Source organism: Onthophagus taurus, chromosome 3, assembly GCF_036711975.1.
Source record: "Onthophagus taurus isolate NC chromosome 3, IU_Otau_3.0, whole genome shotgun sequence".
NCBI lineage: Eukaryota > Metazoa > Arthropoda > Insecta > Coleoptera > Scarabaeidae > Onthophagus > Onthophagus taurus.
In genome coordinates this window covers 4,209,358-4,228,494 of record NC_091968.1, presented here as the reverse complement: position 1 = coordinate 4,228,494, position 19,137 = coordinate 4,209,358, and the positions used below count along the sequence as shown (strand labels likewise).

The 19,137-nt window shown below is 30.4% G+C and overlaps 1 protein-coding gene across 2 annotated transcripts in view; it reads right to left on the bottom strand.

Moving 5' to 3' along the window:
• LOC111417517 (uncharacterized) overlaps window positions 1-19,137 on the bottom strand; it is a 41,945-nt gene that overhangs the window by 11,698 nt on the left and 11,110 nt on the right. The window contains exons 7-20 of one of the 2 annotated variants that reach the window (XM_071194884.1): window positions 18,576-19,117; window positions 18,253-18,525; window positions 17,997-18,196; window positions 14,069-14,225; window positions 12,298-12,534; window positions 11,928-12,248; window positions 11,698-11,871; window positions 11,472-11,639; window positions 4,055-4,279; window positions 3,856-3,996; window positions 3,446-3,795; window positions 3,170-3,394; window positions 2,704-3,121; window positions 2,430-2,647 (exon numbers count right to left, since the gene is read on the bottom strand). In XM_071194884.1, coding sequence (XP_071050985.1) covers window positions 2,430-2,647; window positions 2,704-3,121; window positions 3,170-3,394; window positions 3,446-3,795; window positions 3,856-3,996; window positions 4,055-4,279; window positions 11,472-11,639; window positions 11,698-11,871; window positions 11,928-12,248; window positions 12,298-12,534; window positions 14,069-14,225; window positions 17,997-18,196; window positions 18,253-18,525; window positions 18,576-19,117 — 3,649 coding nt within the window. The remainder of the gene's footprint in view (window positions 1-2,429; window positions 2,648-2,703; window positions 3,122-3,169; window positions 3,395-3,445; window positions 3,796-3,855; window positions 3,997-4,054; window positions 4,280-11,471; window positions 11,640-11,697; window positions 11,872-11,927; window positions 12,249-12,297; window positions 12,535-14,068; window positions 14,226-17,996; window positions 18,197-18,252; window positions 18,526-18,575; window positions 19,118-19,137) is intronic. The other variant, XM_071194885.1, reaches the window with a different exon arrangement.

Below are 19,137 nucleotides of genomic sequence, written 5' to 3'. Positions count from 1 at the left end.
ATGATAATGTGTAAAAGGTAAAATTTGCTACAACTTTTGTTCTAAAAGTTTTTCTGTATCATGCTCGGAATACCGATTTTTTCATTAACTACTGGTGAAACTACGAATTCTTCTAATTTTCAGATTTTCGAATATTTCTCTATATTGATACATCTGAGAGCAAAAGTGTTAGATAACAATCTGTAAAGGGTAAAATTTGCTACAACTTTTGTTCTAAAAGTTTTTCTGTATCATGCTCGGAATACTGATTTTTTCTATTACTCACTTGCGAAATTACGAATTTTTCTAATTTTTTCAGATTTTCGAATATGTTTTTACATTCTGCATCTGAGAGCAAAAGTGTTAGATAACAATAGCTTTGTTCGTTGGGACTGCACTACTTGCACTAACCAGTTTAGTGCAGATGTTGTGTGTTCGTTGGGGATAGTGTAGTTTAGTGCAGTTGCACTCACACTGTTCGTTGGGCCATGCGCAGTGCAACTTAGTGCAGATTTTGTTGCACCTGCTTTCAATTAAGTTCAATAAGTGCAGTGTAATTCAGTGTAACGAAAATGGCGGAATATAAGCGTGTTTTGTAATAATTAATATTAATATTAAATATTAAGAAATAAAACCTTATAATAATTAATATTTGTTGTATTAGAGAACAGAGTACATTCAATCCCAGTAGAGGCAGCAGAAAATGGACCAGATAGTAGATAGATAAATGGACTTTTTTTAAGGTTATTATAAATTATTAGGCAAAGGAAGAATTTCAAATCAGCCCGTCATTGTTAAGGCCAAATTCTTCGCGAAATCTGCAGAAGATAAAATTAAAGCTGTTGGTGGTGCTTGTATATGAACAGCTTAAGTTGTAATAAAGTTATTATAAAAAGAAAAGAATATTATTATAAAGTTGAAACCTCAACATATTATACACTTTTTTTGATAAAAATCTGTTCGTTGCAACCACGGTTTACACACTTTTCTGTCCTGCACTCAATTGACAAGACATTGCACTTACTTACACTTCATTGCACTATGACGTCATACTAGTGCCATGTCGTGCAGAGTAGTGCAGTCTCAACGAACAAAGCTAATGTGTAAAGGGTAAAATTTGCCACAACTTTTGTTCTAAAATTTTTTCTGTATCATGCTCGGAATATCGATTTTTTTCCATTAACCACTTGTGAAACTACGTATCCTCCTAGTTTTTTCAGATTTTCGAATATTTCTCTACATTGATACGCCTGAGAGCAAAAGTGTTAGATAACAATATGTGGAGGGTAAAATTTGCTACAACTTTTGTTCTAAAAGTTTTTCTGTATCATGCTCGGAATACCGACTTTTTCCATTAACCACTTGTGAAACTACGTATTCTTCTAATTTTTGCAGATTTTCGAATATTTCCTTACATTGATGCATCTGGGAGCAAAAGTGTTAGATAACAATGTGTAAAAAATAAAATTTGCTACAACTTTTATTCTAAAAGTTTTTCTGTATCATGCTCGGAATACGGATTTTTGCCATTAACCACTTGTGAAACTACGAATTCTTCTAATTTTTTCAGATTTTCGAATATTTCTCTACATTGATACATCTGAGAGCAAAAGTATTATTACATAACAATGTGTAAAGGGTAAAATTTGCTACAACTTTTGTTCTAAAAGTTTTTCTGTATCATGCTCGGAATACCGACTTTTTCCATTAACCACTTGTGAAACTACGTATTCTTCTAATTTTTTCAGATTTTCGAATATTTCTCTATATTGATACATCTGAGAGCAAAAGTGTTAAATAACAATATGTAGAGGGTAAAATTTGCTACAACTTTTGTTCTAAAAGTTTTTCTGGTTCATGCTCTCAATACCGATTTTTTTCCATTAATCACTTTTGAAACTACGAATTCTTCTATTTTTTTCAGATTTTCGAATATTTCATACATTGATACATCTGAGAGCAAAAGTGTTAGATAACAATATGTAGAGGGTAAAATTTGCTACAACTTTTGTACTAAAAGTTTTTCTGTTTCATGCTCGGAATACCAATTTCTTCCATTAACCACTTGTGAAACTACGAATTCTTCTAATTTTTTCAGATTTTCGAATATTTCTTTACGTTGATGCATCTGAGAGCAAAAGTATTAAGGAGCAATGTGTAAAGGATAAAATTTGCTACAACTTTTGTTCTAAAAGTTGTTCTGTATCATGCTCGGAATACCGTTTTGTTCCATTACCCACTTGTGAAACTACGAATTTTTCTAATTTTTTCAGATTTTCGAATATTTCTCTACATTGATGCATCTGAGAGCAAAAGTGTTAGAGAACGATGTGTAAAGGGTAAAATTTGCTACAACTTTTACGCTAAAAGTTATGTGGTATTTCTATGGACAGTATGATGGCTAAGCGCGTGTACTGAAAGGTTAATGATTTTATTTAATAATTTTTTACTCATCGTGTGTAGTAACATTGTAAATTCCTTTAGGTGTTTTAGGGGCAGATGTCCCATACACGAAGATATCTTCCAAATGTTTACTAAAATGCGCCGCTCTATCATCTCGATAAAAACTTATTAAAACAAGCAGGAATATAAGCATTATAAAAACGTAGTAAATATTTTTGTAAGTTCGTTTCATAGCTGATTTATCCTTAATTTCACGTTTTCTTTTCTAAATTAAAAAATTATTTTATTAATGATTAAATCACAATCACTTATTATTAGTACCACGAAAAGATCACCACCCAAAGGCTTATACATAGGTAAAATGTAAGGTCGAATTCCACTCCTATCTAAATGGCGATATAAAAATCTTCTTTGATTTTCCACGTCGAATATGATTTCTCTAAATAGATATGTTGTGCCAACGGCGGGAACCCAAGCGTTTAATGAATAAAATGATAGATGGATTAATGAGTGTATCGCTAAGAATAAATTTTCGCAAACAAAAATGTTGATTAATAAAGATATTACGACGACCAAAATCCAATCGTGAGCCACCACCGAAGAAATAAATGGGCCGTAAACCAAGCAATACATCAGACAGAGTGTGTTTATTATAAATAGAGATATATGAGTTATGGTGCTGTACCAAGTTGGGAAATAACCGTATCTACCACGAAATCTTCCTGATTTATAACTTCCCCTAAAAGAAATAAAAATATTTTTATGTTAAACTTCTAAATTTTCTTACCGTAAGAAACAAGCTAAAACATAATTAACAGGAGCCACCACAATAGTAACAATAACAATCGTTTTTATAATAAACCAAACATCATTAAACCGACTAATTCCAATTCCATCCTGATATTCAAAAATCGGTGGGTGAATCATGTACAGAGCGAAAGCAAAAGTTCCTAAAACGTGCGTTAACATGATACTTAATCGTTGTGGATAAGACCAATATTGATCATGGGATCTAAAACAAAATGTGTTATTTTTAATCATTTTTAATTTATTATTGCATTACGTATCTAAAATATTCCAAGTGTGATTACCACCGTGATGTGAATTAAAAAATAACCAAGGTGTTCTAATTGTAAGTTCGGATGGATGAGTTGGTTTGACGAAATAATGGCTGTAATGTCCGGAGGTGACGCTGAATCTTTTTTGGACGTTGAAGTGCCACGAAATGTAACTTTGGACGTCGTAGACCCGGATGCTTTCGCAGTACCATTCCGGGCGAAATCCGGAACAATCGCTCCATAATTCTAAACGAACGATGTTTCCTAACGCTTCATCGGTTGCGATTAAAAAATGATTAACACTGGCCGTTTGAAGTAATCGCGAAAACGGATCGGGATGGTTTAAGATGTGCCTCTAAAAAAATCACCAAAGAAAATATTAATAAATAAAATCAAATTAATTAATTATTAATACCCTGCTATTACTAATAGATCCATAAAGTTGAATACCAATATGAGCTGTTGTTCCGGACGATTTAAAATCAGCTGTTGTTACTCTAACTAAATAACCAAATCGGCTTTGTTTGGCGTTATCTCCCAAAAAATAAATTAAATCCTAACAATTAATAAATTATTAATTTTTTTGTTTTTGGTATCATTATTATTATTATTACGGAAGGTCTACTTCGATATGGCCATAAAATCAACAAGAAACAATAAATAAAAATAGCAATTAATGTGAAAATTACAACGATGAAGTGGACAGATAATTCTAAATTTGTTGAAATATCAACTATTCCATAAATTTTATATGAAACGCTGAAAAAGCTTGGTGCTAACGGACCACCAACTTCGGGGCATTCGCATTCTAAACGAGATGTGGTACTTGATTCTAAAACCTATTTAAAGAAGTTATTAATAAATTAATCGTAATTAGTGGTATATATCCGGCAACTATCCAGTACAATTTTTTCGAATTTTGCAATTTTCGCCGATTAAGTTTTAAAAATTCGTATAAAATCGATTTCTTGGAATATGAGTATGAAAATTTCCCAAAATGTTATTAAAAGTGTCCTCTTTCCAACGAACCAACACGTTTTGAAAAATAACTTTTAGTATTTGAGAAAACAATATTTGAAGTTTTGATAAAATTTTCGATGTTGCAATTTTCGTCGATAATTTTCAAAATTCGCTATAAAATTCATTTCTTGAAGGATCCTTGTGGAAATATCACCAATTATTAATTAAAGTATCCTCTTTTTAATGCAACAAGCCGTTTTAAAAAATCGCATAGTTTTTGAGACATACATTTTTGAAATGATCGAAAATTTTTTCGTATTTTGCAATTTTCGACAATTAAGTTTTAAAAATTCGTATAAAATCCATTTCTTGAAATATGAGTATGAAAATTTCCCAAAGTGTTAATAAAAGTGTCCTCTTTCCAATGATCCAACTCGTCTTGAAAAATAACTTTAGTTTTTGAGAAAACAATATTTGAAGTTTTGATAAAATTTTCGATGTTGCAATTTTCATCGATAATTTTCAAAATTCGCTATAAAATTAATTTCTTGAGGGATCCTTGTAGAAATATCACCAATTATTAATTAAAGTATCCTCTTTTTAATACAACAAGCCGTTTTAAAAAATCGCTTTTAGTTTTTGAGATATACATTTTTGAAATAATCGACAATTCTTTCGTATTTTGCAATTTTCGACAATTAAGTTTTAAAAATTCGTATAAAATCCATTTCTTGGAATATGAGTATGAAAATTTTCCAAAGTGTTAATAAAAGTGTCCTCTTTTCAATGATCCAATCCGTTTTGAAAAAGAACTTTTAGTTTTTGAGAAAGCAATATTTGAAGTTTTGATAAAATTTTCGATGTTGCAATTTTCGTCGATAATTTTCAAAATTCGCTATAAAATTAATTTCTTGTAGGATCCTTGTGGAAATATCACCAATTATTAATTAAAGTATCCTCTTTTTAATGCTACAAGCCGTTTTGAAAAATCACTTTCAGTTCTTGAGAAATAAATTTTTGAAATAACCGACAATTTTTTCGAATTTTGCAATTGTCGACGATTAAACTTTAATAATTCGTATAAAATTAATTTCTTGGAATATGAGTATGAAAATTTCCCAAAGTGTTAATAAAAATGTCCTCTTTCCAATGATCCAATCCGTTTTGAAAAAGAACTTTTAGTTTTTGAGAAAGCAATATTTGAAGTTTTGATAAAATTTTCGATGTTGCAATTTTCGTCGATAATTTTCAAAATTCGCTATAAAATTAATTTCTTGAAGGATCCTTGTGGAAATATCACCAATTATTAATTAAAGTATCCTCTTTTTAATGCTAGAAGCCGTTTTGAAAAATCACTTTCAGTTCTTGAGAAATAAATTTTTGAAATAACCGACAATTTTTTCGAATTTTGCAATTGTCGACGATTAAACTTTAATAATTCGTATAAAATTAATTTCTTGGAATATGAGTATGAAAATTTCCCAAAATGTTATTAAAAGTGTCCTCTTTCCAATGAAACAACGCGTTTTGAAAAATAACTTTTAGTTTTTGAGAAAACAATATTTGAAGTTTTGATAAAATTTTCGATGTTGCAATTTTCGTCGATAATTTTCAAAATTCGCTATAAAATTAATTTCTTGAAGGATCCTTGTGGAAATATCACCTATTATTAATTAAAGTATCCTCTTTTTAATGCAAGAAGCCGTTTTGAAAAATCACTTTCAGTTCTTGAGAAATAAATTTTTGAAATAATCGACAATTTTTTCGAATTTTGCAATTTTCGCAGATTAAGTTTTCAAAATTCATATAAAATCGATTTCTTGGAATATGAGGATGAAAATTTCCCAAAGTGTCTTCTTTCCAATAAACAAACCCGTTTTGAAAAATAGCTCCAAGTTTTTGAGAAAACAATATTTGAAGTTTTGATAAAATTTTCGATGTTGCAATCTTCATCGATAAATTTCAAAATTCGCTATAAAATTCATTTCTTGAAGCATCCTTGTGTAAACATCACCAATTATTAATTAAAGTATCCTCTTTTTAATGCAATAAGCCGTTTTGAAAAATCACTTTCAGTTCTTGAGAAATAAATTTTTGAAATAATCGACAATTTTTTCGAATTTTGCAATTTTCGCAGATTAAGTTTTCAAAATTCATATAAAATCCATTTCTTGGAATATGAGTATGAAAATTTCCCAAAGTGTTAATAAAAGTGTCCTCTTTCCAATGATCCAATCCGTTTTGAAAAAGAACTTTTAATATTTGAGAAAGCAATATTTGAAGTTTTGATAAAATTTTCGATGTTGCAATTTTCGTCGATAATTTTCAAAATTCGCTATAAAATTAATTTCTTGAAGGATCCTTGTGGAAATATCACCAATTATTAATTAAAGTATCCTCTTTTTAATGCAACAAGCCGTTTTGAAAAATCGCGTTTAGTTTTTGAGAAATAAATGTTTGAAGTAATCGACAATTTTTTAGAATTTTGCAATTTTCGCCGATTAAGTTTTAAAAATTCGTATAAAATCCATTTCTTGGAATATGAGTATGAAAATTACCCAAAATGTTATTAAAAGTGTCCTCTTTCCAATGAACCAACATGTTTTAAAAAATAACTTTTAGTTTTTGAGAAAACAATATTTGAAAACAAAAATTTGAACCATTGGATTTGTCAATCTATAATAAAGAAAGGTGTCTAGAATTTTGTTCCATTATCATATCTAAATTGAACATTATTGTCGTTCTGGTATATCATCCACCGAATGGAGATAAACAAGAGTTCCTTGATAGGATGGAAAGCATTCTTGATTACCTGACAGAAACTCAACAGCACAAAACCATATTTATTATGGGGGACTGTAATGTTTGTATAACGTGAGTGATAGATTAATGGCAGTAATGGCTAAATATGGTTTATGACCCGTATTCGACAAACCATCCAGAGTAGGAGGAAAAAGATGCGTTGATAATATCTTTGCACATAAATTCGTGGAAATATATAAAACAGATACAATTGATTTTCATTTGGGGGATCACTTGGCGCAATCGTTGGTATTTTCACTGTTGTTCAGAAAATACAAAAAATAATTCAGTGCAGAAAAATAAACGAAGAAACCATTTGTAACTTTAAAAATTTATTAAAACAATGTGATTGGGGTGCTTTAAGTAATAAAAACTTAGATGCTCAGGCAAGCTACACATTTTTTCACACCACATTTATGAATTGCTACAATGAAGCTTTTCCAAAGGTAAGTGTGAGAAAATCTACTGATACCATAAAGATAAAATGGGAAACTGATAAGCTAGATCAGTACAAAAATTATTTGAATGCCTTGTACACAGTAATTGATGTGACGAACGATGAAAGATACAAAAAGTTATACAAACACCTGAAAGAAGAATATAGAAAGCATGTTGATAAAGCAAAGAGAAGTGCTATAAGTAAATATGTTTATAACTCAGATAATAAAATAGCGGCGGCCTGGGAAATAACAAAGAAGGAAACGGGAAAAATAAAATGTAAGCATGAGGAAGACTACCAAATAGATGTTGATAATATCAACAACTTTTTAACTAGCACATCAACCCTGATTACAAACAGCATTGGAAATACAAGTATCGATCCAGCCTCTTTAATAAAGAAGAAAATAAATAATAGTATCGATCATATCAAACAAGTCAAAGATGAAGACATTATAAAAATAATAAGATGTTTGAAAACAACAAATACAAAAGATATATATGGAGTGTCAGTAAGGCTACTCAAAGAAATAAACGAATTAATAATAAATCAACTAACGGTGGTTATAAATAAATGCCTGGTTGAAGGAATTTTTCCAGAAGAACTAAAATTTGCCAAAATAGTCCCAATAAAGAAACTTGGAGATTGAAATGACTGTAGTAAATATTGGCCAATTTCTATCTTACCAACTATGTCAAAAATTATTGAATCGATTATAAAGCAGAAGATTATGACGCATTTAAGCGAGGAAAATATTCTAACAAAATATCAATATGGGTACCAACCTCAAAAATCGACAACTACAGCTCTCCTAAGTGTTCTACAATTGATTCTTGACGGTTTTGATGAACAAAGGTTTACACAAATTGCTTTCTGCGACTTGACCAAAGCGTTTGATCTGGTGGATCATAAAATTTTGATAGAAAAAATAAGTGCGTGTGGAATGAAAGGAGGTATAAAAAGATTACTCAACATTGAATCGGATTTACTGTGTCTCTACGCTGATGATACGTCCTTTATAAATTATGGCGGAAATATAACCGATTTAAAATTTAAAACTTCAGAAACATTAAACGGTGCTAAAAGATGGTTCAATTTTAACAAACTTAAACTTAATGACGAAAAAACCAAGGTGCTGACCTTTTATACAAGAATGAACGATGATGTGACAAATAAAAGTGCTAAATTTTTGGCTGTTACTTTGTCAGAAACTTTAACCAGGACAGAGCATATTAATGAACTAAAAAAGAAACTAGCAAGTTCGTTGTATTGTTTAAGGGTTGTGACCAAGTATTTATCATCAGATATAGCTAAAGTCGTTTACCACGCCTACTTCCACAGTATGGTAGCGTATGGAATTGAAGTTTGGGGGGTATCTAGTCAAATAATCGATATCTTTAAACTGCAGAAAAAAGCGGTAAGAATTTAGTGGTAGGAATTAAACAATCGGGAAAGCTGTAGAACAATTTTCAAAAAATTAGGAATTTTAACGATACCCTGCTTGACTTATATTCATACGTAGAAACACCTATATACACGAAATGCAGATATACATGACTACCATACCAGATACGGAAATGTTCAGGTTCCGTACTATAGGATAGAAAAATCCCAGAATTCTTTCAAATATGTTGGCATAAATTTATACAACTTGATACCATCCGAAATAAGATCATTAAATAACAGTCAATTTAAAATTACTATGAAGAGAATGTTATTGGAAGGCGAGTTCTATTCGGTGCAGAAATTTGTAACTAAATTAGAATCAGGAAATACCAATTATTTATTTATTTGAAGAGTCTAATAAAGCGATGTTGATGTGTTTAAATTATGTAATATAAATATTTTTTTTCTTTTGTATTGTATTGACGAGAAAAATGTATTATGCATGCTTATTCAATAAATATTATTATTATTATTTGATGTTTTGATAAAATTTTCGATGTTGCAATTTTCGTCGATAACTTTCAAAATTCGCTATAAAATTCATTTCTTGAAGGATCCTTGTGGAAATATCACCAATTATTAATTAAAGTATCCTCTTTTTAATGGAACAAGCCGTTTTATAAAATCGCTTTTAGTTTTTGAGAAATACGTTTATGAAATGATCGCCAATTTTTTCGTATTTTGCAATTTTCGACAAATAAGTTTTAAAAATTGGTATAAAATCCATTTCTTGGAATATGAGTATGAAAATTTCCCAAAGTGTTAATAAAAGTGTCCTCTTTCGAATGATCCAACCCGTTTTGAAAAATAACTTTTAGTTTTTGAGAAAACAATATTTGAATTTTTGATAAAATTTTCGATGTTGCAATTTTCGTTGATAATTTTCAAAATTCGCTATAAAATTAATTTCTTGAAGGATCCTTGTGGAAATATCACCAATTATTAATTAAAGTATCCTCTTTTTAATGCAACAAGCCGTTTTGAAAAATCGCTTTTAGTTTTTAAGATATACATTTTTGAAATGATCGACAATTTTTTCGTATTTTGCAATTTTCGACAATTAAGTTTAAAAAATTCGTATAAAATCCATTTCTTGGAATATGAGTATGAAAATTTCTCAAAGTGTTAATAAAAGTGCCCTCTTTCCAATGATCCACCCCGTTTTGAAAAATAACTTTTAGTTTTTGAGAAAACAATATTTGAAGTTTTGATAAAATTTTCGATGTTGCAATTTTCGTCGATAATTTTCAAAATTCGCCATAAAATTAATTTCTTGAAGGATCCTTGTGGAAATATCACCAATTATTAATTAAAGTATCCTCTTTTTAATGCAACAAGCCGTTTTGAAAAATCACTTGCAGTTCTTGAGAAATAAATTTTTGAAATAATCGACAATTTTTTCGAATTTTCCAATTTTCGACGATTAAACTTTAATAATTTGTATAAAATTGATTTCTTGGAATGAGTATGAAAATTTCCCAAAATGTTATTAAAAGTGTCCTGTTTCCAATGAACCAACACGTTTTGAAAAATAACTTTTAGTTTTTGAGAAAACAATATTTGAAGTTTTCATAAAATTTTCGATGTTGCAATTTTCGTCGATAATTTTCAAAATTCGCTATAAAATTAATTTCTTGAAGCATCCTTGTGGAAATATCACCAATTATTAATTAAAGTATCCTCTTTTTAATGCAACAAGCCGTTTTGAAAAATCGCTTTTAGTTTTTGAGAAATACATTTTTGAAATGATCGACAATTTTTTCGAATTTAGCAATTTTCGCCGATTAAGTTTTAAAAATTCGTATAAAATCGATTTCTTGGAATATGAGCATGAAAATTTCCCAAAATGTTATTAAAGGTGTCCTCTTTCCAATGAACCAACACGTTTTGAAAAATAACTTTTAGTTTTTGAGAAAACAATATTTGAAGTTTTGATAAAATTTTTGATGTTGCAATTTTCATCGATAACTTTCAAAATTCATTATAAAATTAATTTCTTGGAGGATCCTTGTGGAAATATCACAAATTATTAATTAAAGTATCCTCTTTTTAATGCAACAAGCCGTTTTGAAAAATCGCTTTTAGTTTTTGAGAAATAAATTTTTGAAATGATTAACAATTTTTTTTAATTTTGTAATTTTCCCCGATTAAGTTTTAAAAATTCGTATAAAATCCAATTCTTGGAATATAAGTATGAAAATATTCCAAAGTGTTAATAAGAGCGTCCTCTTTCCAATGATCCAACACGTTTTGAAAAATAACTTTTAGTTTTTGAGAAAACAATATTTGAAGTTGTGATAAAATTTTCGATGTTACAATTTTCATCGATAATTATCAAAATTCGCTATAAAATGATTGTATAATAAAAGGTTAATTTAATTTACCGTGCAAATATCGTGCTTAAATTCCCCATTAACAAACATAGGACATGAGTACATCATGAAACTATTTAAATATTGAATCCCAACAGTTTCAATTCGTTCACGCTCATTTTCAATGTCTTCATCATCATCATCGTCTTCTCCTTTTAAAGCTCGAAGCTTTCTTTTAGCCTATTTAAAAAAAAAATATTTTATTAAATTTGTTTAATTATTTAATTTAATTCTTTACCGCAATATCTTCTTTATACGGTAAAACAGCAATGTACCAAAATTCCACTGTCGACGTGTTACTACTAAAAGTAACAAATTTGGAAGAATTTGTTTTATCAAAAATCAATATTTCTGTTTTAGGATTTGCAAAATCTTCAAAAACGGGTTTTGTACCATTTGTATCAACAATAACCTTTTAAGAAAAAATAAATTAATAAATAAAAATAATTTTGGTTCATCTCAACCTACTCTTAATCGTTCAACACGTGTAATATTTTGTATGTAAACTCCTAAAGTATATCCTAAATATTTCTTAACATTAATCCTATAAACTCTCATAAATCTATTGATGATGTGGTCAGTCCAATCGTCTGGATGACTTGGTACAACGATTCCATCCGCTTGAACGTTAACACTTTGACTCGGCAAATTTATTTCAATCACCGGGTTAGTGTTAAAATTTTTAGTAACTTCTTCATCTCCCGAGTAAAATTGGATCATTAAATATTGTATAGTACATTTATAACTTTCGTGGTGCCAAAAAAACGCTTCTTTATCAATTAACGACCACTACAAATTCAATTATTAATTTTTTGATTAAAATATAAATTAATCTAACAATAAATCGAAACTCCTTCTCAGTTGGTGGCATCGCAACCGGATATCCCAATTCAACGTAAAAAATCTCATTAATATCCGTGATTATGTAATCGATATTTTCTTTTTCAGTAAATATTTTACTCGTTAAGCTTGATTCGGTGAATACTAAATGTTCCTCTTTGTAATGATGTGTTTTTGATCGTGCAAATAATAAATTTGATAACGCTTCTAAACCATCGTTGGTTATCATTATAAACTAAAAGAAAAAAATAATGTATTATTGATTATATCACATAGGAATCTCCAAAACAGAGTTGAGGAGGTAAATACTGAAGCAGAAGAAATGGGAACCAACCACAGACTAGTCATGGCAACTATTAATAATATAGAAATCGAAAGAGAAGAGATGAAAACCAACACGAAAATAAACAGCCATAAACTAAGGCAGGAAGGTTCTGCTCTAGAAGACATATCAACTTGGAAAGTTCGGGAATTATCATCTAGGGTAACATTGTTGAAAAATTCTTTAAGTTCTTCCGAATTTATGTTGTCTCTTTTAGTTATGGAAGCTGTTTTTGCATACACATTACCCTTGCCAAAATTACTTCAAATTCGACTTGTTTCAAGCAGTTTCCCTTGCAGAAAATTGCATAGAAGAACTAAAAAATCTGCTAAACAATGTTAACACATCTTTTAACAATATATTTCTGGAAGGAAAACAGTTGATATGGAATATATTTGGAGAACAATTGAAAAGAGCAAGACTTGTACTTAAACAAAGAAATAGAGCGAATTTTGAAACAGAAACTATAGAAGAATATTACAAAATATCAGTTTTCATTCCATTCTTAGATAATGTCATAATGCAATTAGACGACAGATTTATTGCACACAAAGATTTTGGATGTTTAGTTCCATCACTAGAAGATTTTACAATAGTTTACCAAAAGAATTTCCCAATTCTCCTTTAAATGCATTATCAATTTGTGATTCGATTCTCTCCTCATATTTATACGTTGTTGAAAATTTTGTGCACCTTGCCAGTAAGCACAGCTACTCCAGAGAGAACATTTTCATCTCTAAAATTGTTGAAAACATATTTAACAAATACTATAAGATTAAATGGAATGATGCTATTGTATGCAGAAGATAGTTATCCTTCAATAACAATTACGCCCGAAAAGTGTTGGATAAACTTCAAAAGAAAATATATAGGTACTTATACTTAGACTTTCTGGATACGACACTGTTTATATCACAGTATAATATCACAAGATGGAAAGATAGATTTAGACATAAATGCAAGAATAAGGAAAACAAACAACATATATCATACTCTAAACAGAACAATTTTTGGGAAGGAGATAGATAAAAAGATAAAATTGAAAGTGTACAACTAGGTGACAGTCCCAATATTAACATATGCCAGTGAATCATGGAGACTCCAAGATAAACAAGAAGGAAAGATCACAGCAATGGAAAATAGTGGGGAAGACGAAGTGGGATAGGATAAGGAATGAGGAAATAAGACAAGAGGAAATAATAAGCAAAATAGAGAGAAAGCAACTAAACTGGTACTCTCACATAATTAGAATAGAATATAACACAATAGTAAAAAAGGTATTTGAAGCAAAGAATAAGGATAAGAAAAAAAGGGGAAGACCTAGATCTGGAAAGAAGAAGCCGGAAAAGTGGAAGAATTAATCCGACGCCATCATGCATAAGGATCAGAGGAAGAAGGAGAAGAAAAAATTAAATTAATTAAAATTTGCAGCAATTAAAAAAATTACATCATCAGTTATAATATCATCGATATTTTCATCATAATCTTCGTAATCCTCTTCTTTTCCACCATGAAAAGGAGGACTGTGTACTTTAGCTTCGTCAAAACTGTACGGTTTTATAAAGTCCGGGTCAAACAAGGCACTAATTTGTTTATAAAATTCACTAAAAAGAAAAAATAAATTAATCAATTTAATTATAGTCTCACTACGTTTCTTTGTGAATGAAGTGAGAGCATTTTATGTAGTTATACTCTATTTTTTAATTCGGAGGAATAAAATGAAAAGTTATGTTTACACAGTGTAATTTTTCAAAGCTATTTTCAAAGCTTTTAGAAACCTGAATAAACACTAGTACTATCACTAGAACTAACACAAGACCTAGAACTAGAATCATTCGGGTTTAGCCGTCTTGAGGGACGTGCGGCTAAACCCGAATGCTTTTAGTTCTAGGTCTAGTGTTAGTTCTAGTTTTACACTAGCACAATCGCTAGAACTAGCACAAGACCTAGAACTAGAATCATTCGGGTTTAGCCGTCTTGAGAGACGTGCGGTTAAACCCGAATGTTCCTAGTTCTAGGTCTAGTGTTAGTTCTAGTTTTACACTAGTACTATCACTAGAACTAGCAGAAGACCTAGAACTAGAATCATTCGGGTTTAACCGTCTTGGGAGACATGCGGCTAAATTCGAATGTTTCTAGGCGGCCGGCAACATCTCCGAATTAACAAATAGAGTATCGTATAAAATATATCATTTTTTGGTATAATTCAAGAATCATCATGTCGCTTAAAATACGACAATTTTTTTTAATCAACGGGAAATCATTCAAGTAAACCGTTACAAAGAAAAAAAGTGCGGAAAAGTGTAAAACTTACCGAAAAATCACTTTAAAGTTTCCACGTGACGTCATCAACCGTGCTAGGATATATTTCCGCAGCACATTTGGTTAAAACGCATATTTTCGGGTGAAATACGGTGGTTTCTTAGACTTTAATAATTGTTTGGAAAAGAGATATGTTTTCCAAAAAGCTATCTACTGCTCCCAGAATGTTAGATACTACTGGAAAAGACTAACAACTGCTTGGAAAGAAGAGATATGCTTCCCAAAAAACTACCTAATGCTGCCAGAATGCTAAATACTACTAGAAAAGACTAATAACTAATTGAAAAGAAGGGATATGCTCTCCAAAAAAGGTACCTACTGCTTCCAAAATGCTAGATACTGGTGGACAAGATTACAATCTGCTTGGAGAAGACTAGATAGTCCTAGCAAACAACTACAAACTGGTTGGAAAGACGAGATACTGCTTCTATAAGACTACTTACTGCTTCCAGAGCGCTATATACTACTAGAAAAGATTACAACCTGCTTGGAGAAGACTAAATACTGCTGGGAGAAACTATTATCTGCTTGGAAAAACAAGATACTGTTTCCAAAAGACTATTAACTACTTTCAGAATGCTAAATATTGTTAGAAAGGCTATTTAATGCTTTCAAAAGACTATATTATATATATTATAGTATATATTAGTATAGTATAATCTATTAGTATTAGTATATATTATTATATATACATTGCTACAATGTTTCGAGGAAAACTTTCCTCTTCTTCAGGCACAACTGAAAAGCACAAAAACGGAGATAGAAATTAAAATACAAATAGAAAATCAAACAAAGTTTAAAAAATTAAAGAATTACCGTCAAGTTATGAGATAACAAATGGCGAACGAAATACAAAGACGATAGCAACAATCGACATCACAGCGGATCACATAAATCAACTAAACTGTGACAGAGGTTTCTTTCTCGGACTGGTTGTGCGGGTGTTATTACATCGTAATGCGTACGGTTGGGGTGGGGAAGGGAGAGAGGAAAACGAAATTGTGAGACAAATTTGAAAACGTAAAGTTAAACAAATATGGTAAAGAATTTAGGGATGTCGTGATCTAAAGTTTCGTTAATGAGTAACTCCTGTAGAACTGGAACTCCTCGTAGATGTCCATTAGTTTGGATTTTTTTAAAGTTTTTGATAAGTTTACAGTTCTCGAATTTGATAGTTGTTTAAAATCGTTGACATGCTTGTGGACTGCTGAAGTTTGCTTTGATAAGTGCTCCTTAAATCTTACAAAGATGTTTCTTCCTGTCTGACCGATGTAAGTTTTTTCACATACAGGACAGTCAATCCTATAAATGCCACTAAGTTCTTCGTTTTTGAATTTGTGTTTGTTGTAATATGTATAATTGTCTGAATATGTTGTTTTTTGATGTAAAGGCGGGAGTAATATCATACTTATGGAGGATACGTGAGATAGGATGGGTGATTGACGAAAATTACTTTTCATCGTTTTCCATCCCTTTATGTAATAAATTCACGATGATAATAGAATCAAAAATAGAAAAATTTTCTAGTTCTAGGTCTAGTGTTAGTTCTAGTTGTACACTAATACTATCACTAGAACTAATACAAGACCTAGAACTAGAATCATTTGGGTTTAGCCGTCTTGAGGGACGTGCGGCTAAACCCGAATGTTTCTAGTTCTCGGTCTAGTGTTAGTTCTAGTATTGCACTATAACTAGAACTAACACAAGACCTAGAACTAGAATCATTCGGGTTTAGCCGTCTTGAGAGACGTGGGGCTATATCCGAATGTTTCTAGTTTTCGGTCTAGTGTTAGTTCTAGTATTAACACAGAGTCTATTGACACACAGTCTATCCAACGACAAATAGTCAGTCGTTATGTATCGAAAGCCTAAGAGAAATAAGGGCATAAGAAATAGCTTGGTAGAAATACAACTCTCTAAACAAACACTTCGTACTAAAAATTGAACGCATGTGGCGCCATCTGTTGGGGATATTTTGGAATTATTCAGCTAAGAACCGAACCACTAGAATACAGATGGATTGGGTATATATATAAAAATTCCAACCACAGAATAACTGTTTGGAAAGTGGTTTTCAACCACTATGTGGCTCCAATTAACGTTCCGACTGATTGGGAATTCCTCAGATGCAATTACCTATGGCAATTACACCTGTCAAATAATTCAGCCACATTTGAATATCACTGCATCATATGACATGTGGGATTGCATCTGACGAGCTTCCAACCAGTTATAACGTTAGCTGAAACAATGCTATAATGTCAATTATAATCTAATTATTTAATCCTACCATTATTACTTTATTATACTCTTACCGAAAAATCACTTTAAAATGACGTTTTCATCTGTCATTCTGAACAAGCTTCAACTTTAAAAAGTTGAAGTTAGCGGCAAATTTAAAAATATAAAACGGATTGGAATCTATACTTTTTAAATGAAAAGAATGATACTGGCAATAATTGTTATTGCTGTCTCTCATCATTCCCACTATTAGTAATAAAATTGTTAGTTTAATTAAATTATTTCAGTATAGACCTAATGCCATCTTACGGGGGGATTTCGACATACAATCAGTCCCAAGTTCTCCTTTCAAAGATCCCTGAAACTGAAACAAGGGTGTTTCATCCATAAATATACATTGTAATCTCATCTAGTTTAGTGAAAATAACTTCATTTTTAAGTTTATCAGATTGATTTTGTGCGTAGTTATAAAATAAACAATTTGTAGGTTAGGTGTTGACCGGTTTAATAGGAAAATGCATGGTTAACATTGCTTGTGACGTCACATCGAATCTTTAATGTGATTTTTCGGTAAGTTCTACACTTTTCCGCACTTTCCTTTTATTTTTAACGTGTTTTTTGGGTTATTTCACAATGATTAAAAAAAAATCGTCGATTTTTAAGCCACATGATGATTTTTGAATTTTAAGGTCGGTAAAATAGTTTTCTATTGTATCAAAAATTCAAAAATTATCAATTTCACAACACCACAATAAAGTTGTCACTTAATGACGTTTGAAGGAAAAATAAGTAGTTATTTCGCATCTTTTTACTCAAAGTAAATCTCTTCCATGTCAATTCTTGGTGTCATATGAAATTGCTCGCTCGTTATCAACGTTTTTAAACCGTTCATCATATTTTTTAATAACAAAGCTTTCGCTTTTGTGTGAGCTATTTCTTTTGGAATATCCTCTAAATCGAAATACGGTAATAACCCGACCATTTGTTCCAATCTAGGCCAAGTCCAATCAGTCTAAAAATTAATTTTTAATTAAATTAAAGTAACGATATAAAATTTTTTCTTTTAACAATTTTAGCAAATTCGTTTAGCATAGAAATTTGGAACTCGTTTGCTTCAATATCTTTCATCACCAACATTTCTTGATCTTTCAATAAAATCAAAGCGAATTGAACAGCGTCGTTGAATTTTCCAGAAGAAATCATCGAAGAAAATGAAAGATCCGTTAATGATAATTTCGAGTTGCATAACGGACAAGGTATTTTTCCTTTTTGTGCTTCGTGTAATAAAGCTATTTGAGCTTGCATTGATAAATCTAAAGAATCTGTTATGGTAGAAATAACCTAAAAAGATTTATAAATGAAAAATAAACGAATTTATAAATTAAACCTACTCTAAACGATGACATAGAATTACATCTAGATAATTTACATGGAAATCTAACATGCGTTTTTGAATCAATAGGTTTTAACACAACGGTATGTTCAGATTTGTGATATAACCGGAAATAAATTGATTTATAATCGGTGTAATGTCCTATTAAAATATCTTTAGGCCCTTTTCCATTTGGAGCGCCTCCGTTTATACTGTAAAGTCCAAAAGCTATCGAATCGGTGATTGCATTTCCGATTAATGTACAATTTATTCCTATAACATCAACGTAATTTTCAAAAAGAGTTTTGTTTCCAACATCGGATGAGCAATTTAATGTTAAGGCTAAGTTTGGACATGTTGTAATTTCTTGGACGTTCGTACATTGGGTTGAAATTCGTTTCTTACATAAAAGAAATCGATATTTTTTGTTGTATTTTAGATCGGTTATTAAATCTATTTGCCGCCCTTTTAGTTCGTATAATTTTCTTGTTAATGAGGAATCATCAGGTAGTTTTAAATTTTGTCTTTTCGATATCCGGCTTGATTTATTTATTAGTTGTTCTATAAAAAAAAAATTTTAT